General features: G+C 39.9%; 3 protein-coding genes and 2 non-coding genes across 7 annotated transcripts; 1 reads left to right on the top strand and 4 right to left on the bottom strand.

The window, feature by feature from the left end:
• Window positions 1-4298: 4298 nt before the first annotated feature.
• nop56 (NOP56 ribonucleoprotein homolog) lies at window positions 4299-10155 on the bottom strand. Its single transcript, XM_062416127.1, has 12 exons — window positions 10104-10155; window positions 8813-8902; window positions 8613-8727; window positions 7862-8026; window positions 7462-7660; window positions 6979-7166; window positions 6527-6678; window positions 6223-6323; window positions 5680-5828; window positions 5329-5450; window positions 5038-5151; window positions 4299-4777 (listed from the first exon to the last, which is right to left on the bottom strand). Exons 1-12 carry the CDS (start codon window positions 10104-10106, stop codon window positions 4478-4480), a joined length of 1698 nt encoding a protein of 565 aa, XP_062272111.1. The 5' UTR covers window positions 10107-10155; the 3' UTR covers window positions 4299-4477.
• LOC133978243 (small nucleolar RNA SNORD57) lies at window positions 5226-5291 on the bottom strand. Its single transcript, XR_009925003.1, has one exon. It is a non-coding gene; the product is annotated as a small nucleolar RNA SNORD57 (small nucleolar RNA).
• Window positions 6785-6904, bottom strand: LOC133978246 (small nucleolar RNA SNORA26). Its single transcript, XR_009925006.1, has one exon. It is a non-coding gene; the product is annotated as a small nucleolar RNA SNORA26 (small nucleolar RNA).
• Window positions 10156-13073: 2918 nt separating the features above from the next.
• On the top strand, window positions 13074-15275 carry mlnl (motilin-like). 3 transcript variants are annotated; one of them, XM_062415410.1, is made up of 5 exons: window positions 13074-13187; window positions 13801-13931; window positions 14570-14671; window positions 14819-14924; window positions 15086-15275. In XM_062415410.1, exons 2-5 carry the CDS (start codon window positions 13812-13814, stop codon window positions 15091-15093), a joined length of 336 nt encoding a protein of 111 aa, XP_062271394.1. In that variant the 5' UTR covers window positions 13074-13187; window positions 13801-13811; the 3' UTR covers window positions 15094-15275. The 3 variants fall into 3 exon arrangements, with proteins under 3 accessions (XP_062271394.1, XP_062271392.1, XP_062271393.1); XM_062415408.1 differs by having other exon boundaries at window positions 14819-15275; XM_062415409.1 differs by having other exon boundaries at window positions 14573-14671; window positions 14819-15275.
• Window positions 15276-15415: 140 nt separating this feature from the next.
• zgc:64106 (uncharacterized protein LOC393348 homolog) lies at window positions 15416-24134 on the bottom strand. Its single transcript, XM_062415403.1, has 6 exons — window positions 23942-24134; window positions 19070-19309; window positions 18539-18628; window positions 18105-18293; window positions 17508-17617; window positions 15416-15872 (listed from the first exon to the last, which is right to left on the bottom strand). The coding sequence occupies exons 1-6, from the start codon at window positions 24096-24098 to the stop codon at window positions 15693-15695; spliced, it is 966 nt and encodes a 321-aa protein (XP_062271387.1). The 5' UTR covers window positions 24099-24134; the 3' UTR covers window positions 15416-15692.
• Window positions 24135-24155: the final 21 nt, after the last annotated feature.

Consider the following 24155-nt stretch of genomic DNA (forward strand, 5'->3'; position numbering starts at 1 on the left):
AGCACATGATTTGTAGGTCTTGATAAGACAAACAATTGAGTTTTGGTTTGATCTTTCTACGCCATTCCTATCAGGCGTAGTGTCTGTTTTACTGTTTCTAGGTGGTGCTAGAGCCGTTTTACTGTTTCTAGGTGGCGCTAGAGAGCCCATTTTGGCACTTTTGGGGTTAATTTTTCCATTTTATCAAATTTGTGGACAGGCCTGATGTGCGTGTTGGATTTGGTCTGTCCTGGAGCATGTTTAGGTGGTCAAATTTAGGGTCAAAGTGGCATTAGACTCTCCTTCCATTTATTGTCTATGGGAGCGTTTTGGCGAGGGTTTTTGGGCACTTGACCTTTGAGGGCTTCTAAAATCCAAACCGGACGAGTAATGAAAAAGTTGTTCAGATCGTTTGTGCAGCAGGGTGTGCTCAGTCAGCTATTCAAGTTTGAAGCCGCCACGATGAACGCCCTCGGACAAGATAACGTTTGTAGGACGCCAAGAATCGTCTAAAATCCCACATGTAACAGCAAATTGTGCACTTCCTGTTGGATTTAGGTCAGGGGTGTCAGTGCGTGATTTGTAGGTCTTGATAAAACAAACAATTGAGTTTTGGTTTGATCTTTCTACGACATTCCTATCAGGCGTAGTGGCCGTTTTACTGTTTCTAGGTGGCGCTAGAGAGTTCGACGTTGTTTGTTTTTACATTTTATCGAAGTTTTCGCCAGACCTGATGTGCGTTCCGAATTTGGTGAGTTTTGGAGCAGGTTTAGGGGGTCAAATTAAGGCGCAAAGTGTCGATATAATAATAATTAAAACTGCAAGCAGTGTCGAAGGGCCCTCGCACCCCCCCGTTTACCCCCCCAATTGTAACGCTGTACGTGCACGTCGGTGCGTGCGGCGGTCGCAGGGCTGTCAAAACTGGCATGTAGATGTCTTTGTTCCTGTGCCTTTAATTGAACATTGTGTGCTGGGGTTCATGTCTCCACTAGATGGCAAACTAAGACCACAAATGAGTCTGGGTGACTTCTCAGCACAAAGGAATGTGGGTGAGGGGTCAAAAAATCATTAAGATTGAGCATTTATGCCTGGATGGCAGACTTCCTGTTGGACTTAGGCTATGGGTCCAAGAGGCTTTTTTGTGCGTCTTTACACGATACCGAGTTTCGTTTGTCTATGTCAATCTGAGTCGAGGGGCTAGATTTTTAAAATTTTCTAGGGGGCGCTATTAATCCATTTTTGCGTCGGCCATTTCCGCGATCCTTAAAATATCTAATTTTTCGTCGGATTGGACATGATTGCAAGTTTTGGTGAGTTTTGGGGCATGTTTAGGCTGTCAAAAAGGCGTAAAACTATAATAATAATAAAAATCATCCAGATTGAACATTTTAGCCTGGATGGCCAACTTCCTGTTGGATTTAGGGTATGGGCCCAAGAGGCTTTTTTGTGTGTCTGGACATAATACATAGGCCTTGTCGATTTCATTTCTCTATGTTAATGTGGTAGGCGGGGCTTACACTTTGAAATCTTCCAGGGGGCGCTGTGGAGTCATCTTCTCACTTAAAAATCCCAAACTTTGTCAGTAGTCAATATGTGTGACTGTTGATGTATGTGTACAATTTGGTGAGTGTAGGAGTTTGTTAAAATGTACAAAATGTATAAAGGCATTAGGGGGCGCTATTGAGCTGTTGTGCCACGCCCAGGTACAGTTATGGTCTCAAATTAAAGTGCTCCTGAGTGTGAACCTATGTGGGCAATTTGGTGATTCTGTGAAGACGGGAAAGTCCTCTAAACGCAGTGGGAAAAACGGAAAATTGACGCAGGAAATGCATAATAACCGACTTCCTGTTAGAGCGAAAATTTTGAAAAAATTAATTTGGGGGTTTACCCATGAGTGCTATGAGTCCTGTAAATTTCACTAAGATCAGACAAAGTTTTTGGTCACATGACCTGCTGTTAGGGGGCGCTATGGAGACCCCTTGCCACACCCACCCCCAATGATGTTGAAATTGAAATGGCGTCACCAAGTGTGACATTTCACGCGCTGCATGTATAAACATCCGACAATGTATTGAGGAGTTATAAGGAGTTGTTTGTTTATACAAACAAACGACTGCCACGCCCACCTGGTATAACGTAGGAAAATCTGTCATCAGGTTTACATCATCAAGGTCTGAGGATGATACAGTTCCAATCTTAAGTCTGTGGAGTCAAAACTGCAGCAGGAGTTTGTTAAAGTGCGAGGCCTGGAAATGGGGATAATGGCGGAAAAAATGCACCTGTGATCCAAAATGGCCGACTTCCTGTTGGACTTAGGGTATGGGTCCAAGAGGCTTTTTTGTGCGTCTGGTCATGATATATATGAATCCTATTATTATATAATTTCGTTCATGTACGTGCATGTAGAAGGCGGGGCTGCAACTTTTAATGTTCTAGGGGGCGCTGTAGAGTCATTTTGGCTATTAAAAGGTTGCGGTTATACCAAAAAATAATATTCGTGAGTCTTGATGAGTGTGTCCAATTTGGTGAGTTTTAGAGTTTGTCAGTACATCCTAGGTGGGAAAAGGCATTAGGGGGCGCTACTGAGCTGTTGGGGCAAAATGTTGGGCAAATGTGGTATCAGATGAAAGAGCTAATGATTTGAAACCTACGTGGCAGGTTTCATGATTCTGTGAACATCATAAAGTCCTCAAAGCGGTGTTCGAAAAAGGAAAATCGGTGCACGCCACGCCGCGTGGTCAACTTTCTGTTTGGTAAAAAAAATTCCACAAAATTAATTTCACCATGATCCGATGAGAGCTGTAACATATTTAAATTTCATGCCGATCCGAGAGGATTTGTGGTCACATGACCCGACGTTAGGGGGCGCTAGCGAGTCCCCTTACCACGCTTGCGTCCAATCACGTTGAATTAAATAAATGTTCACCAACTGTGACGTGTGTGCAGAATTTCATGAGTTTTCATGTATGTTCAAGCCGCCAAAAATGCGATTCATTTGGCGGCATAAGAGCGAAAATAATAATAAAAGAGAAAAATCCTGGCAATAACAATAGGTCCCTCACTGACTTGTCAGTGCTCGGGCCCTAAAAAACGATACAAATTCAATAGGGTCCTTGCCTCCAGGCAAGGGCAGGACTCCTCTGGAGTCCTCGCCCTCTTGCCTTTCGGCTCGGTCCCTTATTACAGTGAAACTTAATGTTGCTGATGATTAAATCTGATGCTGAAACAATTACATGCAGTTTACAAAAGAAAGACCACTACCATCAGGTTACACTCCTTCAAAATAAAATCACATCTTCACTGTGTGATTGCTGAACCGGAATAAACAAATAGACTAACCATGTGTTTGTTATCTTAGCCCAGAATCACTATCATCCTAAGCATTCGGACTTTTAAGACACAGAAACTGGGTCTGTTTTGGAGAAACCCCATACAATGTCAGAATATACGAGTTTATTTCACATAAACTTGGAGTAGAACGGAGGTGAATATGTGGATGTGCAGCAATTGACGTGTGATCAGAAAAGTGAAGTAATAAATGTGTGGTCATCTGTTCTTCCACGGCAGCATAATGCATGACAAGCGACGTCTGTCCAGGGTTGCAAAGTGAGGCAGGATAAAACACCTCCCCCACCCCCCGACTTTTTTTCTCGCAAATGTGAGTTTAATCCAAGAAATTCTTTTTTTTCTAGATTGTTATTCAGGTGCTTGTGTGTGAGCCCGTTTTATTTTGATCACAAAAAAAAGCTTGTTCACAATAGATTAGTACCCAACAGTCAGGGCTGTCAATATGGGGATACCCTGGTAAGAGATAGCTCAAAAGTGTCAAAGCCAACTGAGGTAAATGTGTTTTTCAAAACTGAACCCCAATGCAAATCAGTTTGCATGTTAGATGTTGACTGAATGGCAAGATGCAGTGCAAGTTATCCTTTGGGCCAGACAGGACCCCTTGACAGGCCATGTTTGGAACCCCTGCTCTAAGGGAACAAGTGGATCCAAACCATGCCAGCAAAATGGCCCCCACAGGGTAAGGGCCACCAGATCTTCTCACTATAGGGGTTAAGCAGTCACACCTGTGCAGGGATGTAGAAGGAAACTGCTACAATGAGGCCAGATGAATGTCCTGATGCCATATAGCATGAAATATAGATTAAATCCTAAAACTAAGATGGAAAACAGGATAACTGCTTTTAGGAGCAGTGGTCACTGGTATTATGATTGCATATTTACTTAAAACTTGTCTAGTCCAAGTGACAGAAACACTTCTCAAACCCTTAAGCTTGGTAAAATTTTTTTTAAAAAAACCCACAAAAAAAAACTTTAGTGTAAATATTTTATTTACAGTACAATTAAATTCAAGGCACAATTATGAACATTTCTTTGCAGCCTAAACTGTTTTGAAAAAACATAAAAGCTGCTAACATAAACTAGACTCCGAGTAGATTGCATTTAAAAAAAAAAATACTGTACACAAAGATTCAGTCTTTGACCACATTCTTTAGTCGCCGTTCTCCTTTTTCTTTTTTTTCTTTTTCTTCTCAGACACTGGTGTTTCTGAGGTTTCCTCTGCTGGCTCTGTGTCCACAGCCTCAGTCTTTTGTTTCTTTTTTTTCTTGGCTGGAGTAGTGGTGACCTCCGCCTCCTCTGCTGGGGCCTCTACCTCCGCGGCCTCAGACTTTCGCTTCTTTTTCTTCTTTGCTGGAGTTTCCTCTTCTCCATTCTCTGCTTCCACCTCCATCTCCTCAGCTGCTGGTTTCTTCTTCTTCGCTAAGGTGGCGTCAGCTTCTCCGTTCTCCACCTTAAAATGAAGCAAGAGACAATACAATCAGGGAAAATGATTGAATCTATTCATCTTTATTGTTAGCCTTAAATGAATGCCTAATATAAAATTGCTGCATTGTCTGACTCGCTTCAGTGATCAAGCCCATTGTTTGGGACCAGCCAATGGTTCGGAGTCAGGCTGATCTTGCATGTCGTACACTGAGACAGGACCACAAGTCTGGGTCAAATCCCAAATTATACATGCATAACCACAGGGTATAATATATCAAGGCTTACCTCAGCTTCACCGTTAGCGTCACCATTTTCTTCTTGCAACTTCTTTTCACGCTTCTTACGTTTCTTTTCCTTCTTCTCCAGTTTCCGCTTGATCTCAGCTGCCACATCAGTAGCCTAAGCGGAGGGAAAAGAGCAGATGTAATTGCAGTCAGGGTGAAATCAGGTTTTTCCAGAAGAACCTGAATGCTGTGTCAGGCTCATTAAATCAGTTGTAACCCTCAGTGATGTCAGGAAGAATGATCTCATCATTCACAGCTTTGACAGACTGAATGAACCTTGGTCTGAGCTCACCTCTTTCACAGCATCTTTCATCACATCCACGTTCTTCCGAGGTACATTCCCGGTCTCATAGAAAGTCAGGCGCTCTTCCACCTGTTCACGCAGCTTGTCACCAAACACACATGTGGGTACCTCTGTAAGAGAGCCAACAACAAAATGAAAAATCACTTAGTAAGTAAAAGACAGCGGGCTTAAAAGCATCTTAACAGCCTTATGGCTTTGCTCAGAAAAAAAATTCTCAACATCAACCCAAAGGGATGAATGCTGTTGACGAAAAATATGAGCATCATTGCAAGTTATGCCACACAAGATTACACTGGTTTAAATTAACTCAAAGCAACAAAATACAGTTTCGTCACTCACCTGAGAAACAGTCGATGCGGGACGCGATGGTGCATTTGTTTGCCAGATATCTGGAGATGCGGCCTTTGTTCTTGGCGGCGGCTCGTCCAATGAAGGTAGAGTGGAAGATGAGTCCGTACTTCGGGGTGTTGCCTTTTGTCTTTAGGGCTCTGTAAAAATACTGCTGCTTTCACATTCAGGATGAACAGTCATGTTATACAACAGCCTACATGGACTATGTTATTATAAAATCTGTTTTATGTACAGATCAAAAGGTCACACTCAAAAGCAATCCGATTAAAAAAGTACAATTTTAAATCTTAAACATCCAATAGGAGACTAGGTTTTTATAATGATAATGTTCACAGTTCAGATGTAACTAGCATTTTCAAGTCACTACCTCAATGCTGTGAGTGGCTGCTCAGACTGTGGGGGTGCATTAGGGCGAGAGGGATCACTCCAGAGAAGACTCAAGTCTTTTCTAGTCACCCTGCTCTGCTCCAGCCCAGCCCTGCCATCACTGCAACCACTTCTTTCCCCAGCAGGGAGGGGGCACCCCAGTACCTGAAGAGGGCCTTTTCTGCTCCCAGGATCTGAACGGTGGAGGCCGGGTACTTGGCCAGGTTGGTCAGACTGCCGGCATGAGAAATCAGACGAGCACCCACCTAAAAGCAAAAAGTGATAGTGTCACATCATGCAGCAGGGGGCCTCAGAGCGTTTCTTCGAGAACTCATTCAATGAGCACAATTTGAGGACCATCAGCACCGGTGGAATTTCTCAACACAGAGGTTCAGGGGATTGACAGATTTTGGTATAACATCATTGGTCCAATAGTTCATGTGAAAACTGTATAGTTCAAACAACTCACCACTTCTCCAATTAAGGCTGCTAGGTTTGGAGCCACCTGGCTCATCTTGGATCGCAGGTACTCCTGCAGCTCCAGTCGATAATTGGCTAGAGACACAACACGATTGGAGAAGCTCTCTATGTTGATCAAGTCAATTGGAGAGATATCCATACCTGCAGCAGAAAAATAAGTAGAGGGATACAGTTACTTGATTATTGAATATTTTATGACTAATTTATGATATACATGCAACTTCTAATTAACAGATTTTACACATTTGGTTGTTTCTCCCGACAGGATCCGCAGCAAGGATTTGTGCCTTCACTACAGGTTTATGAGAGAGCTACTCTGCCCCCCTGTGTTAGACACCAAGGACAATTATTGATCCAGGGTGGGCATATAAGGGGCACTAGTTACTCAGTCTTTGCATTTGTGTGTTCAGGCCTATAATTTGAATCAGACTGTGCGCTCACCCATTGAAGAGCGCGATGCATCCAGGATGGCCTGAGCCTTGGCGCTGTCCATCACCACCTCCTCCATGCTCTCCAGATTCTCCTCTGACAGCTCCTTCCTGTTGCCAATGAGCTGAGCCATACGGCAGTACATAGAGTTGTCTGACACAATCTTGATCAGCTCTGGGAAGTGGTAACCATACCACTCACTGCAGAGAGGAGAGATTGATTGATGATGAAAACACTTGTGAAGCATCAGGAGGGCAAAACATGAATCTACAGTGTGCACATGTCACTAGGCAACAGCTGGCAGAGAGCAAGTGTTAAGAGATCCTTTCTATCCAGATGGCACCTGTAATCAGTGAGCATTAGGATGATGCTCAAATATTATGTATATTTCAAGTAACTGAAATATTGGTCTTTTTCCATAGACACTACAAAGCTGGAGTTGGGTGTAAAATATGGCATGACAGTTTTAACAAGACGATCCTAAGTAGCCCTTACCGGACACGCATGGAGAAAGTGTTGATGTCCTTGTCCAGCTGATCCAACAGAGCAATGGATTGGATGATCATGTTGTCAGCCCTGTTGACATTGAATTTGACCTTGGCTCTGGAGTAGCTGTGGCCGAGACCCAGCTGTGCCTTGGAGGCAGCCAGTCCCGTCAGACCCTTCACCAGAGAGTGGAAGTGCAAACGCACACCTGAGAGAACAGACAAAAGAAATTAGGAAAAAAGGGGGTTTGTTGGCATCAGGCAGAACAGCATATGAACAGGGGCTGTTCAGATTTTCAGTATGAACCTTCATGAGTTTCAGGATCACAAGATCGCATCACAACAGGCCACTTGAGAATAAAACCCTCTCATACCAGATTTAACTTGTTATAGGCTAGATGTCTTCTCACCTCTAGATATCTCTGCCACCACTCCACCTGTCTGGATGGAAAGGTTAAATTCTTCTTGTAACGCTGCTCCAATTTTTGCATCTGAAACCCCCAACGACGCTTTTTTCTTCGCAGAGAGAGGCAGGTTTGTCTCTAGGAACAACTTCAGGTCTTCATGAACCACACCTGTGGGAGACGAGGAGACTTAACTCGGCTATTCGTACACGCATAGTTGAAGCGTAGCAACACTATTTTGAGAGTTACACCACATCACAGGAATTCTGATCTTTAGTGTGTGTCATATTAACATCTAATACACACCAGCTTTTAATTTGGGCTTTTTCAGAGGCAAAAACAATCAAAAAGTAACAATACTTCAATTGTGGCTGGTTACAGCCACAGATTTAATTTGGTAATTTAAGTGCAATAGTAAGTGTTGCCCAGCAGGTGTCGCTATTTTGACTGTACCAAATCAACCATTCTCAGTACTGTTTCATAATACAGTACTTTAGAAAATCTTTCCGCCACCCTAACACATCACTATCAATAAGGTAGTTTTATTAGTCAATAGAAAATGGGTGGTGAATAGTGAAAAGACAGCAAATTTGATATTCTCCATAACCATCATGTCTGCATATTCAAATATCCTCAGAAGTTCAGGTTATACATGGAAGTTGTCCGCACAGTGATTCAGTGGATTGACAGATTATAGAACATCATTACAACTGAGGACATTTTTAAAAACTACCAAAATCTAGGAAGACAGACCCACCTTCAGAGATGGCGTTCATGTTCTCTAGGGCAGCCTGGGCAGACTTGAAAGGGAAGAAGGCAGCCAGGCTCACCATGTTGTTGAACTTCCCGATGCTCAGCACACTCTCCTCAACCTGAAAACACCCCAACATTATATGTTCTGCAAGGGGAAAACAGTTCAGGCCAGCACAGAGCAGTTAGAACACCTTTAACACCCACCTGAGGCAGCAGCATGCCAATTTCCTCCACCTCCTTGACGGCAAACAACGCATATCCAGCTGCATGCTCGAACAACACATGCAACAGCACCTGTGGATGGTAAAATATTAGATCAGTGACATAGCCAGACATCAACTGCAGGAACCATCTAATGCCTCAAAAAAGTACCAATACTGTAGAATGTTACCTTTCCTTGCCCTAACCATCAACTCAAAATTGCGTGATATCCCACTAGCTGCCATTATTGATCCTTAAAAATGCAATACTGGATTAAGTGTTATTGATATCAAAGTTTAACTATTTTTAAATTAAATTAAACAAAGGGTTAAAATGTACTCCAATCACTATACCTTGTATAAAAAAAATTAAATTAACGTCTTAAGCTCACGGCTGTACGTTCCATCACATTTTCCATGTTGTGTAGGATGCCGCATTAGTTTTTGTTCTCCGGTCAAATGCTTATTTTTTAATAAACCACTCAATAGGTTGATAGTAAGGTTATTTGCTGCGAGTGAAGCAAAGCTACTTTTCACGTGCATGTTGTACCAGCATTTAGCCTGTGTCCTTTAAGCACCGTTTGGCGGCTCTGAACAAAACGTGGATATTGTAAATAAATATAAGATATAAATATAAGATCATCAAAATAAAATCACATTACTGCGACCAGATTCATGTTATTTCACAAAAAAAGAGTAGAGTATGGGCAGATGTGATCATCAATAAATCCTGACGATTAACTCCAATTGTTTTGTGAGCGGGCAAAATCATATATTCACCCGTGTTTCGCTGAGCTCCACACTTATGACTAGAGTTTATGCATGAACTATTAGTTAGATAAACCCTGCGAGACACCTTTAGTTAAACGTATCGCATTTCTATGCAGCCACGTGGTGATGATGATGCACCCACGTGTCGACCTGGGCCCGTGTAGGAAAAGTGCTATGAAGCTAACTTGTGCTAGCAGCCTTGAAAATTACACAGCTAACTCTGGTACAGCGGCTAAAAAACAGCAAAAACGCATTGTTCAAATGGTAACTTAGACTTTAAAAAGCTGGTCGTGTTTGCTGACAACAGTGGCAGTTTAAGTAGTTTAAATTAAAGACGCATGTTAGCCACATGGGAGGCTAACACGCTCCACTCTTACGCTGCGAGGCCTTCATCCTCAACGCAGCAAACTTAATATATTATATAAGATATTAGAATAAATATGGGTTAACTCAAAGAGTCTCGACTGCATCGTACTCAGATAAACTTTATAAGTGAACCTGAAATCCTGCAACACTTTTCTTACCATGATTATTAGTGAGTCCCCGCAGGAGCCTGCAGTGCGTGTGTGCTCCGCTCCTAAGCTGCAGGAAAAAGACGGTGGGGAGGGTGAGAGCGAGCACGTTTGTACTCGACGCCAATAGCCAAATATCGCGACAAATCTTCACGAGACTTCACAAAAGAGCTCTAGATACACCACCTAGTGGATACAGAGCAGAAAGCAAAGTGGGAATATCCACGTTTTCAGTAAATATCTCCACATGGAGACTATTGCCGAAGTATTTGTTGTTTTTCACTAACAAAGTCAAAGGGTTAATATTTAAAATGCTTGCAAGGTTTTATCCAGCTATCCATCATTATTTGCAGAAATTACATACATACTGATGTAAGTTGTACCTTTTGTGGGGAGCTCAGAGAAACATTGCTACATTTATATTCGCTGGCCTCTTTATTAGGAACACGTGTGCAATATAATTCAACCCAATTCAACAGCTCCTCTATAAATTCTACATTTATAAAGTTTATACATTTCAGTTTTTGTTGATATTGTCAGAAAGGTGATAAAGGGGGAGAAAGAGGGAATACCAGTCAATATAATGCACCTCAGTACTCCACCACCGCGTATTGGATTGAATTAGATTGCACGTGTTGCTGGTGACTGTATATTCCTTATACAAAACATCTGTGGAGTAAGTTGTCATGATTTATATTTATATAATATCTACCCTCATTTTTTATTACTTTGGAAAAATGAATTGTTTGGATTCACTGAATATGACAGATATCTCAGCTCTCAGTTGTATTTGATTAATTTATTCACTATTTTGACCCATACAAGATGCTTTAAACTTGTTGTGTCTTTGTTTCAATGAAATTGTCAAAAGCATACAAACAAAAAACAACAAAAACAGGTAATATTGAAGTAAAATTAAATATTAGGATGATAAGATATGGCAGGTGTTGATTTATTCATGTTTTTTATGAACAAATCCCAAGACAAAACCCAAATCAACAATGCGTTAGTCCATCTCTGAATACTTTTCAACCCTGCTGCATATGACTCTGCTCAGCAACTAGCCATTTGTATGTAAATATTTCAAAGTCCTGCACATCCACACAGATGTTTTCAATTACTCTGTCTTGTTGAAGTTGACTTTAGACAGTATGCAATGTCTCCAAAGTGTAAGCCTATAGATTTGATAATAGTCCTGTTACAGATGCAACAGGTCAGTGAGTTGGATGCCAGTCAAGCACAGTTTGCTCAGGTCCACTGGTCTAAACAGGCAAGGTAAGTGAAAACATCTGTGTGATTGGGACAGCTGTACAGGAGCTTTATTTTCCAATTAACCCCAAAACAGCTAGGCAGTATGATTTTAGCAAAGGCAACTCAGACATGAGTAAATGTTGGGCACCGTTGGGGACTATTTTCAGACACTGATCAATACACATTTGATAACCAGTCCTTATGGCACCAGGATGTGGGATGGAGGACTCAAAATAAACTATACTGCCTAACCTATGGTCATCATAAAAAAAAGGGGAACATGCTCACTGATTTGTTAATTTTCGGACACTGTGGATGTCTATATGCAGAGAAGTATACTGTCAGACTTATTGATTTGCTTGATTAATTATCCAAAAGTTATTTGGATGTATTTGAAACAAAAACTCTACAAGCACACTGAGTTAGTGCACTGAACTGAGTCCAAAAATTGCCACTGGATGATACATCTTGATGTTCTGATTTCCAGTTTAGGATGACTGTTGTCTCTGTGTGTACATACGTATCTTATGATACAACACAACTGGAAGGATACAGGTAGATTCTTTTGTAGGATGGACTTAGTCTTTAATCTGTAGGAGTGATGACACAATGACAAACAGAAAAGGCAAGCCATGCATTTCTTGCAAGTTACCTTCAGTCAATGATCATCATAAGACAAAGATCAATGAACAAATATCATTACCTTTACTGAACGTGTTCTTCACATATGTGACTCACGTGATGGTCATATGTGTATGATAGTATAATAGTAGTATGATAATAGTACTATGGGAAAAACATGTACACTGTGAAGACTTAAAAGATAACATATTAGACAAGATGGGAAAACAATATTTCACTATGTGACACAAGAATCCAACTCGAGCTTGTGCGTCAGTGTGGTGGTTGTTACAGGTGAATAAAAGCTGCAATCGTATTTGAATTGCAGCGAATCGGATATGACGGCGGCAATATTTTTAATTGTCCACTTCTACAGAGTATTCTAATGACAGTATAAACCCACCCTGCAAATATACCATTTCACTACCACACAGGAAAACAGTGAAGTGTCATATTTAGGAAAAAGCATCATTAAAGTTCTTTAGAGTCACAAGGTTTCCAAGGAGCGAATGCATGTGGCTCTGTATGTGCACAAGTTTAGTTCCTGGCAGGTCATAAATGTCACATTATGTTGGATATTGCTTTAAAGCAGAGAATTTATGGCTGACCTCTTTTGGACAGATAGCCCCTTGGGTACATTCACACAAAAACATTCACAGAGTTGAAGTCCGGTACATTAATCAAAATAATGTTTTTTTCAGGTTGAACTTTGTTTCCTTCTGTTGTGTTTGTAGTATTCTATTTTAACATGAGTTAGTGTTTGGTTAGTTGTGAATTATCTGACAGCAGAAAGCTGTGGTCATATGTTGCTCTCCTGATTGTTGTTTTGCTGTCTCAAAATAAACATTAAAAAGAAAGTTAAAAAAACCAACAAAAAACGTATTCGGTATGTGTAAAATATTTGCATCCTTATGCCTAACACACATCATAGGACTCCTCGTCAATCTGTCATTTTGTCAGTCGTGTCAAAGGCCAGCATGGTGAGCTTACTATCCTAATAAAAAGCCAGATTCCTGAGTAATATCTGTGTTTCCAGGAGCCTGGATGAGAGTGCTTGAAGGAGCCTGTTGAGGAGCGGATGTGTGGGAGGACAGTAAAAAGCTCAGGGATCAGGAGAGGGCTTGATATAAAGGCTGACTGGGACAAGCTGACTCTCAGACCGGTGGAGCTCAGCTCATCTTAAAGCACAATTCCTCAAGCAACTGACCAAGGCTGACACAGCACGTGAGTAACATATGTCTTCTTCTGCTTCTCTGTCGCTCCCTCCCTCCCCTGGGCTTTCCCTCTCCCTCTGTTACTCCTGTCTTCCTCCTCTTTCACGTCCTCCCTTCATTCTCTCACATTTGTGTACAGAGCTGTCTTGCTGTTGTAAGTATGGCCGGTTCACTCCTGCGTCTTATCTTGCTTGTCAGTGGAGCAGTTTGTTGTTTGTTACTTCCACGCTTCCCCCCCCCCTCCTGCTTTACTCTTTCCCTATCTGTTATCTGTTTGTCAACCTCTCCCTTGCATAATGACATGGGATCCCTCGGTGTCCTTCTTTCTGCTCTTCGAAACTTAGTTATTGTTTCTGGCACACACAAACACACACACACACACACACACACACACACACACACACACACACACACACACACACACACACACACACACACACACACACACACACACACACACACACACTGCACCTCATGTATGTTGACCTATTTTGATTGTTGCCTCTTTCATTCCTAATTTCTGTGACCTCAATGCCACTCACCCCTGTCTGTGTAGAAATACCCACTGTTCTGTATGTAAAACAATGTACAGTATATGCATGTGCATATGTGTATGTGTCCAGGACTGATCAGAATGAGCATGCGCAGGGCAGTGGCTGGTTGCGTGGTGTTGGCGTGCCTGGTGGCGCTGCTGGCTGAGAGGACAGAGGGACACATCACCTTCTTCAGCCCAAAGGAGTTGTTGCTGTTGAAGGTAAGCAGCTTGGACAGTGTGCTGAGGAAGGGCTGAACAATAATTTTAAAGTAGTGTTGAGTGCCTTTTTTGAGTTTTGCATTACATTATACATTCCTGAGGTTCAACTGGATGAGCATCATGATTATGTAACATCATTTTTGCACAAAATGCAGCAGACAGATAAAACCAGTACCTGAACTATTTTTACTGACAGAAGATTAATTGGAGACAGACAGACCAGACAATGCATAATTTAATTGAGAAAATAATCAATCAAATCAATCAATAATGACATTAATTATAGGTTGCTGCCCAAGTGGAAAATAAACTGTCAATGTTGACTTTATCAGATACTTTTTCCACTTTACGTACTTCCACTTTGTAGTTGCTGAACAACAGGTAAGATGAAATGACACTTTTAAACTCATAATTCTCATTAGTTTTACAGAGAGTTATAAAACTCTCAAGAGGAAGGTGGCCTCCTGTGCCAAATCAGTATGAGGACCTGATAAGCAGTCACTTGCTGATGAGACAAAGTTGTTTATTGATAGGGGTTGAGAACATAAGTGCTGTGGCCCCTCATTCTTGTATGAAATAACAGAATGTACAAGTGTATTCATGTTTGTGTTTGTATCTGTGCATCTGTCTTATGCAAGCAGGAGCAAGAGGGTAGGAAGGACATGACTCGATCAGAGGACGGTCAGTTTGAGGAAGTGACTGTCCAACAGTTTCCTAAGCTTGAACGTGGTGGAAATCCTGTGAGTACACATCCAAGTACACACATGCTCACAGCGGTGTCACTACTATTTCACCACTGCCAAAAAACCCACTGCCAAAAAAAATGTTCTTAGATACAAGTCATTAATGCTTATTTTCTGTGTTTGTGTATGTGTCTGTGTGTTCAGGATAAAACAGTGGAGATTGCCGTCCGTCTTTCACCCAAACAGCTGGATCATGTGGCTCCGGTGCTCGAGGAGATCATCCATGAAATAGTGGAGGAGCACCAGAAAGGTAGAAGTATTTGATTGATGCAAGATTAAGTGAAACATTTGTTAAAGACGTGCACTATGGCCTTGTATATTATTTTATTATCAGAAGATGATTGATAGACACAGAGTAGTAAGTGCCTCTTTGATAACCATAATGTTCTTTTGCTATCTTTATCTCTGCAGCCAAATAGCGTAGCCGAAGGCACGAGTGGATGAACGCTGTATAAATTCTTCAAAAAGCACTGAATGCCCAAATGTTTTATTGTGTTTTAATGAATCAGTCAATAAAGGGAAGTGATTGTATCACTTATTGGAGTCTCTTTTGTAATGTATACCTCTAAAAAAAAATGTCAGCCCAAGCTGGCCACACGGTGTCAGCATTTCTCATAGAAAAACCACAATTTTCCAGAAAGACAATTACTCCAACAACATGACAAACTTATTTTTAGTATTAGGTGAACTCATACCCACCAAAGTATCCACACCAATGCAAGAAAGAGTGATAAAGCATAATTCACAAATTTTAGGATTTTTTTTATTTTTCATTTTGAATGAAAAATATTCAGCTGCCTTTTTTTGTATTAAGAAAACCAGCAACAAGAATATAAAATCAATGTATATAAAGGTAAACAAATATAAGAGGACAAAATATGCAATAGTGTGTGCTTTCCTTACACAAAAATGTCACATTGTTACATTATGTCACATTGTTGTCTCAACGAAAGCTTTTGAGTAATAGGATGGAATTTGATCCCATTTTTAAAATCAACCCTCCATTTCCATAGTTGTTTCACAGCTTTGATGTTAGTCTCTCGCAGACTTCAAAGTCCTTCACTGCGAGGGCAGCATCTCGAGCTAAAGGGCCGGGGAGAGTCAGTGAGCAGTCGCAGTCAAAATACTTCCCAGTTATCCCCTCCATTTCTTCTGCAACTGCACAGTAGATAGAGCTCACTGCCCCCTCTTCTGCCGACTGTGAGGGAGAAAAAGATGGAGAGGAAATGTGAAAGTACTGTTAAAAAAACTACTGAAACATTTACTGTCACCACAGATGAGTATAAATGCAACCAGATGGTTTGTGTAATCTCTGCCCAGATGCATTTCTACTAGTATTACCAGTTATTGAATATAGTCTTCCCCAGTAGATACACATCACAAATAATGATCAGGCAGAAAGCAAAGTAGGAGTTGACTGTAGGTCACAGTCAAGTAGTTTGAACAAGGTTAAAATATAGGCTTGCATTACTTGCATGTTCATTTTGACAAATAAACAATGAGTGAATTAAATGTGCAAGTTGTGTATGTGAGCATGTATCCTCATTTGCATGTAATACACTGGGAACTTAAAGGCCCTGCAAACCTCTTTTCTCAACCAGCTTCTTATAGTGTGTCCCACTGTTGCATTTGGTTTACTGGAAGTCAAAGACTTCTGTGAGGAACAAAGGATTCCTACAACAGTGATTGCTTCCACCAGGTTCTAAATATAGTTCATAGTATGAGGCCTCCACCATGAAACATGTGGTAAATCTTATTGCCCTTGGTTTTCTAGCAAGAGTTATGGTTCTGGTTCTGCCTAGTGTTGTAGTAGTCAAAGCTAACCATTACAACAACATACTGCAGACTATTAGACATAATGTTTATGTATGCACAAATCCATGCATGCTCTTCCACAAACATCTTGACTTTTATTTGAGGTTTGGGCCAAATTACATATTTTCATCAGCTGTAAATCATAGGCTGTTAATCATTTCAAACTCACAGAGGTCCCATCTGTATTAGCAGTAAGATTGTTAAGATTTGTCTTTTATATTGAGTCTTCAAAAATCTGAATGCAACACTGGTATTCAAACAGCCTAAAAGACTGACTGACTGGCAGTGTAGAATTTATGATTAATGTGCTAGCGTGTGTGTGTATGTGTGTGTGTGTGTGTGTGTGTGTGTGTGTGTGTGTGTGTGTGTGTGTGTGTGTGTGTGTGTGCGCGTTTGTTTGTTTGTGTGTGTGTGTGTGTCTGTTTTATATGTGTTGTCATATGAACACAAGTGTCTGTGAGTGAACAAGTGGCGGCTGGTGACTCAAAAACAACAGGAAAACAGGAAACAGGAAAAGTACAACAGGAAAACCCAATCCAGTGCCATGTACATATAAATATATTGTATGTATATGTACATATACTGTATGTGCATGTATGTTTCAATTATTTACTCTGTATTACAGGCAATATATTAATGTTCTATAAGTCATATCTGACCATAAGAGAAGTACAAGCTCTGAACATATGTGATGACCAAGAATGTGTATCAGTTAAATACAAAATAACAGGAAGGCCAATCCCTCACAAAGCCAAATGCCTTTATTTAACTGTGATTGCAGTGCATTTCTAGCATCCCCAGTTGAGGACATTGCAGATTTTAATCTTGCCTCTTTCTTGGTTCCTGAACCAGTCTCACCAATCTCAGAATGTAGATTGGTGTAATGGGGGTATTAACAAGAATGTGCAACAATTACTCTGCTAAACCAGTCTCTCAGTTTGCTGATTTATGTAACAGGTCAACAAATTCAACATGGACAGTAGAAAAGCTGATGACATTATGGTACTTATGTACTCACCTTGAAAAAGAAAAATCCAATTAAGTTGAAGATTAAACGAACAATCAAAGGATAGTGCCTCAACACTTCTGTCATGACAATACCAGGGTGGACAGAGGTTGCGGTGACTCCTGTACAGACACATTTAAAGACACACATATAGTCAGAACACAGAGAGAAAGAGAGAGTGACAGAGAGCAGTAAAGAGAAACTGCAAGTAAGGCTGGTCAGTGACTCAGCAACATGTCCTGTTATTTATGGTCTTTTGATTCAGCTGGGAAAAGAAGCTAGAGTCTGTCCTACATCTGTGCTCTTTATGGAGATTATAACTCCAAAGGAAAGAAAAAAATATTTACTTTGCTTTCATTTCTCAGAGGAACGCACTGTTTTGTCCAACAGAATATACATGAGGCGTGATCAAACTACCAAGAACTAAACTAAGCTGGAGATGCATAAACAAACGTGTTCTTGCTAATAAACAGTGTAAGCAGTGGTGTTATGGGAAAGGGACATAAGCAAAACATTCAGTATATGAAAATAACTCCTTATTCAACAGGAAAGATAATGTATTAGCTATGCTAGTGAGTGATAATCATAATCATCTTAAATTAAGCATACCTGTTCCCTCCAGTCTGCGTGCTAGCTCATTGGTGCAGATGACATTGTGGAGCTTAGTGTGGTTGTAGACTTTATCCATGTAATAAGTGAGGTTCTCCCCATGAAAATGAGAGAAGTCCACATGACCTTTTTTATGGTTGACTGAGCTAAGGTTGACAATACGTGCTGGCGCCGATCGCTTTATCAAGTCTGGAACAAAAAAAATGCAGATGGAAGAAAAAAGAGGGAGAGACTAAATAATAGGTTTACCATGAAATGGACTTAGTGTTACGTTATCCACTCTTTGAGGAATGTTTGCCTTTTTGTGATAGCTAACAGCGTACCAATAAACAGGAAACAGTAGTACACCTTAACCATTAGACTGCCAGAATATCCTGTAATCAACATTTAACACAATATAATTGCTGTAGTAAAAACTGACCACATTGTCTTACCCAGCAACAGGTTTGTGAGGAGAAATGGACCCAGATGATTGGTGGCAAAAGAAACTTCCAACCCATCTTTGGTTATACCCCGGGGTAAACCTAATTGAAGAATTTAAAACAATTGTGTTATACAAGAGAGATAGTACAGACACATTTGTACTTCTATACTTATGAGTAATTAACTAACTTAAGTCACTGTCCCATAACTAATTCTAGCCTTAACCATAAAACTGAATCCTAACCCACAAGCTGCCCTGACTGGCCAAATGTCCTCATTTCACCTCACACACTCAGACTCTTGTTTTGTCACTTTGGAGGACATTGTGTTGACTTATTAACTTTACACACTAACATATTAAAGGCGAATAGGGAGGCTTTGTGATCCCTGTGACTGTTTTGAAACCATGTCTGTGTTGTGTTACTCATCTGACAAACAGCATTGGGTATCAGTTTGCCCAACTCTCATCTGGTGCTGTTTAAAGGTTCAGAGACTGCAGAGTGCAGACCTCCTGCTGTGGATGTGGGTGTGGGTGTTTTCACCTGATACTCCAGCGTTGTTGACAAGGATATGAAGAGCTTTCTCTTCCTCGAGAATCCTTGCAGCAAATTCCCTGACTGAGTCCAGAGACGAAACGTCTACCAGACGCAAGTGGACATCAGAGTTTCCTGTTTTTTCTCGGATTTCGCCAAGTGCCGCTGTCCCACGGGACTCGCTTCGACAGGCCATGATAACACGGGCCCCACGACGTGCAAAGTCCAGTGCAATGAACTTCCCGATCCCTAGCAAGAGTGGAAAAGAGCAAAATTGAGTCTGCTGTAGCTGATAATAAAAATGTCCATTAAGCAGATAACAATCAACAGCTGACTTTTTGAACTGGGAAAAATACAAATGGGTGTGCTACTACAGGAAATCAGAGTGACCATCTCCCCCTGTTCCATGAGTGAAATATATTTGTTTCTGATTTTTAAAGAGAGTAGATTTGTCTACACTGTCTCAGAAAACCAGGCACATCACAACGAGACAGAGGTCAATGTCCTAGTTTTATATGTCAGCCCTCTCTCCGTGGGATTTGAATGTTCCCCATATGTTTGTGATGGTTCGTTGCTTTCCAGAAACATGCAGCTGTTGCATGTGAACTCAGGTATGTTTGATGTAATAAAGACATGCTTAATAAACAGTTATAACGTGGTATGTAGTGCCTTTGGAAAATGTTCACGATGAAGTAATCTGAAACTGTGACACCCATTATATTCATTTATTTATTTGACATAAATTTATAAAGGGTAAGTTGGCAGTCATGCTATTTATTTATTTATTTATTTAACATTGACCTAAATTGGGCAATAATAATAATAATGATAATAATAAAAAAAGTAGAAAAGCATGCTACATTTAAGGAGCTAAGGAGCACTTGGGTAACCTGGTAATCTGACTGAGCAGCAACTGCATTGTTATTTACATTATTATGTAATTTCTGTATTTTTCAGGTTTTTGATTGATGTGGGAAAATATAAAGTTGATACCAGATGTGGGTTTGAAGAGGATACAGCTGTTTGTGGGTGAGAGTTTTAACCCTTTCTTGCACAAGAAACACACATTGGATGTTTGGCTGTTAGGAAAGGACTTTAACCTCGTGTTTGTTAAACCCTGCCAGTGAAATTTATATGTAGCAGGTGGAAAGAATTTGCTGAAAAAACGTGTGTCATGGACACTTGTTGTCCACTTCTTCCCCTAACCAACAATAGTGCAACCAGTGACAAATATTGCAGTATTACACACAGATAGAATTGGACATTCATTAGGGGAGAATACAATACATTTAATTTTAAAACACAGTTACAAGCAGGCACAGAGAAAATACTGAGTTTAGTTTGGGTTAGGTTAGAAATTATTTATTCTCTCTTTTATTCTCTTTTATTTTCTTTGACCGAAAAAAAGGTGTAGACTGAAGCCTACGCTTATTTTGTCTACCCTTTTTTAAAAACATGAGTTCAGTTTCTTCAAACAAAACTTACATCAGTAGCAGTGACTTTTAAACATGACAAAGTAAAGAAAGAATTAACAATTTAAGTTCTTATAACAAACTAAAAGCATAAATATCCAGATGCTTTATTTCAACAATTCACAAATCCCCATATTCACTTCTTACATAACTTTCTAATGTTTTGGTTTTAAATAATTTCTTAAATGAACCCATATTTTTTACTTTCTTTCAATTCAATGTCACAATCATTCCATAACTTCACTCTATACACTGACACACATCTACTTTTCATATTAGTTCTTGCCCATTTCCTTTCAAAAAGGACATTTCCCCTCAGTGGATAAGTGCTTGTCCTCTTTGTGAATAACCCTTGGATACAGTCTGGAAGTGTTTTACAATGTGTTGTGTACATTAGCTGTAATGTTTTAAAGTTAACCAAATCCATAAACTTCAAATTTTGAGATTACACGAATAACATATTGGTGCAGTGTGTATATTCAACCTTGTTAACCAGTCTTATAGCTAATTTGTATTAATTTGGTAAGTATTTCCCCATATCTCTATACAGTATGTAATGTAAGGAAGAATGAGTGAGGAATACAAAATTAATAATGATTTATGGTCCAAGATGTCCTTAGTTTTATAGAGTATTGCAATAGATTTTGATATTTTTTATGTAATGTAGTTTATGAGTCTAGTATATGCTTTAAGTTGCACTGTAGATAATTATTAAATACAAGATTAACAGTTAAAGCACCCTTTACTAGTTTGGTAATGTCACAGAGCACATTTGGACAAGTTGGTCCAGAGTTCAAGAGCAGTAAAGGTGAGATATCAGGCATATCAGGCACTGTTAAGACATATGCTTTGTAGATCATTAAATATCAGGGGCTATTACGTATTTCAGTCAGGGACAGCCATCTTATCATTTACAATACACCAGTGGGCAGATGTGTATCCAGTACCGAAATATCCTTCTCAAGTAGAAGTACTGCTTGATTGAAAGTAAAAGTAACAAGTAGTTTCTTAGTTACTCCTCAAGGTTCCCTTACACGTGCATCCCACACAATGAAATGAAAATAGAGGAGAGGTGTGTTAAATGTTTAGTTATTTGTCTGCCTCATTTAGTGATAAGGGTAGGGCTGGGTGATATGACCAAAATCTCATATCCCAATATAGCACATTTTAGTCCACTGAATAAATATTTGGTCTGTATCAATTCATTTAAAAGGTAAATTAGAGCTAGATGTTTCAGTCATTAGAATGACAATCAGGTGTTAGTCTGGGAGGTCCTATTTTATTTAAAGAAGAGGAATCTAGATTTTCACTATAAAAGTCTGAGCTTCATACCACAGGTTTATGGAGGTGTATCTTGGCTCCAAAAATATATATTTATGAGGACAATGTCTAAAGAATGTGGACTCCCCCCAGTCGACTAGGCATATTGTGTTCAAATGGAAGGCATCCAACACCATATCCTTGCTGGGATAAGTCAAACAAATAAAGGTCACACAAGGGGAGGCATGTAATAGTCTAAGAAACCAAAGCCCTTTCTTTGAGTGGCAAGAGAATAGAGAACTTATAAAGTGTCCAAAAGCCTATAAGCAGCACTGTATTCTGCTACCATCTTAATATTAAAACTAGTCATAGAGGAGATTGTAATCCTCAGAACAGCGAGAACTTTGATTTGTTTATACTGAGCACCAGTTTTTGGTTATAGCCACAACGTGTAGAACTGTTATATGCTGATGTGTGTTGTTAAGCAGCCACATTCCTCTGATGGCAAATTTTTGTGAGAAAGAAAAAAAAAAGATAGAAACTCACATTGGCCTGCAACACTGTCTGCTGAAGTGGTTTTTCAAAATTGTTGTTGTTCTTTTGTTTTTTTTTAAACATACCATTACTCTATGATAAGTATCTCTGAAACAAGTTACATGTGTTTCTACTAGAGGTGAAGATAATGTTTGTAGTCAGTAAATGATGCTCAGCTGTGTCAAAGGCTTTTCCTTACTCTGAGAATATGGTGGCAAAGTTGTTTTTCATTGGCTGAGTCGTATATAAATCATTTGAAACTAAAATTACACCTGAGATGATGCTATGTTCAGTTTGATGTGAACTTAGAATTAAGTTTTCAGAGAGCAAAGCAGCTGAACATTACTGCAAACTGTACCTTTATGCAGAGAGATCCCATGAGTCAATTTTGAGGGTTATGTATGATGTAATGGAATTATTAAACATATATGTTGTATACATATTTTATGCTTCATAGTCACTGGTGGACATGTAGAAAGGATCCAAGTTGTCCTCGTCCATGAACTTTCAAACAAAACAGAAACCTAGAGTTGGCTAGATGTGTTACTAGTCACTGGAATTTAACACCAAACAGATGTCTCATTCATAAAAGTTGGAGACAAAGAAGTGGATTTTGTCAGATTTGTGAGTAAGTCCATACAGCAACATTTCAAAATTGCTGATCTCAGCTGATCACTGTGCATCTGTTTATACAGATTACAATCACAAATAGTTACCGCAAAATCACTGATATATCATTCTGGTGAATATTGTATTTTGACCTTTGGTTCTAAGAGCTCCAAAGTATTCAATCTGAGTTGTTCAAATAAACAGCTAGGTTTATGTGACTGTAGATTGTCTGTGGAGGAACTGGGGAAGGCATTGACTTATGCAGCAGTATATTTGTACAGAAAGCTTTTTATTGAAAACATAGTTTTGTGGGTATTGAGAAACACATCTGTCATAACAGATGTAATCAATCAAGTATGAATAACAACACTGGCACTGGAAAAAAGAAACATTAGAATCCTTTAGGAAAGATGTTTGGCTTTTCATTATGAAAAGGAACAAAAACTATATCAAATTGTCAGGATTATGTTAAAGTAGAGTTAAATGGTTATATTACAACAACAAAAAAACATCTAAAAATATGTCTAGTGCTGTATAGCCTATATTAATAACTTCACATTGAAAGAAAACACCATGATTAGTTCGTATTTACTTTCTGCATAGTTAAAGTTTCACTTGTGATAACATTGTTAACTGAACTCCAATGTGTTTTTAAGAGAAGTGCAACAAATGTGTTCCCGACATTTGTCATCATGACTGTATTATTAGAGCTTTAGGAAATGTTTGTATTATCTCAAATTGCATTTCCCGTCAAATCCATCTGTTTTTTACGGAAAGGAGTGAACCAGAACGTTAAAAGTGGATAAATAGAAGTTACAGATATGGGTCATAAGTTTGTTCGTACAGGCTACCATATAGCCTAATTGTCATATGAAAAACAAATGCCTTATTTCACATTGCACCATTCATCCTTGTTCCAACGACAGTATTCCCAAATAGACCGCAGTTATATCAATACAGCCCTGCATTTAAAGACTAGATATAAGAATGACGCATAAACACTAACCTGTGTTGGCTCCTGTCACTATAGTGGTCTTTCCTTTCAGTTGCACGGTGCAGGCTTGTGGATCCCATCTCCCTCTCCTCTGAATGCGCACAACCAGCGCAAGCAGCGCAGTGGAAACTGCCCAGATCGGGTGGTAAAGTATGTCCAACCAAGTCATCTCACTGCCAGAAAGAGACGACAGAAAAATGCAGCTGACCAGTGCGCACCAGCTCTT

Source organism: Scomber scombrus, chromosome 3, assembly GCF_963691925.1.
Source record: "Scomber scombrus chromosome 3, fScoSco1.1, whole genome shotgun sequence".
In the NCBI taxonomy this organism is placed as follows: Eukaryota; Metazoa; Chordata; class Actinopteri; order Scombriformes; family Scombridae; genus Scomber; species Scomber scombrus.

Bases quoted from the DNA above. Each gene is read 5' to 3' on its own strand.
- zgc:64106 (XM_062415403.1), bottom strand. From the start codon at position 24,098: ATGACTTGGTTGGACATACTTTACCACCCGATCTGGGCAGTTTCCACT. The intron at 18,629-19,069 runs GTGAAAACACCC...TTCTTCAATTAG, and splicing joins CAACAACGCTGGAGTATCAG to GTTTACCCCGGGGTATAACC. The intron at 17,618-18,104 runs GTATGCTTAATT...GTGTCTGTACAG, and splicing joins ACGCAGACTGGAGGGAACAG to GAGTCACCGCAACCTCTGTC.
- nop56 (XM_062416127.1), bottom strand. The intron at 8,027-8,612 runs GTGGGTCTGTCT...CGTCTCCCACAG, and splicing joins CATGAACGCCATCTCTGAAG to GTGTGGTTCATGAAGACCTG. The intron at 5,152-5,328 runs GTGAGCTCAGAC...CCCTCCGCTTAG, and splicing joins TGAAAGATGCTGTGAAAGAG to GCTACTGATGTGGCAGCTGA.
- mlnl (XM_062415408.1), top strand. From the start codon at position 13,812: ATGAGCATGCGCAGGGCAGTGGCTGGTTGCGTGGTGTTGGCGTGCCTG. The intron at 13,932-14,569 runs GTAAGCAGCTTG...GTCTTATGCAAG, and splicing joins AGGAGTTGTTGCTGTTGAAG to CAGGAGCAAGAGGGTAGGAA. The intron at 14,672-14,818 runs GTGAGTACACAT...CTGTGTGTTCAG, and splicing joins TTGAACGTGGTGGAAATCCT to GATAAAACAGTGGAGATTGC.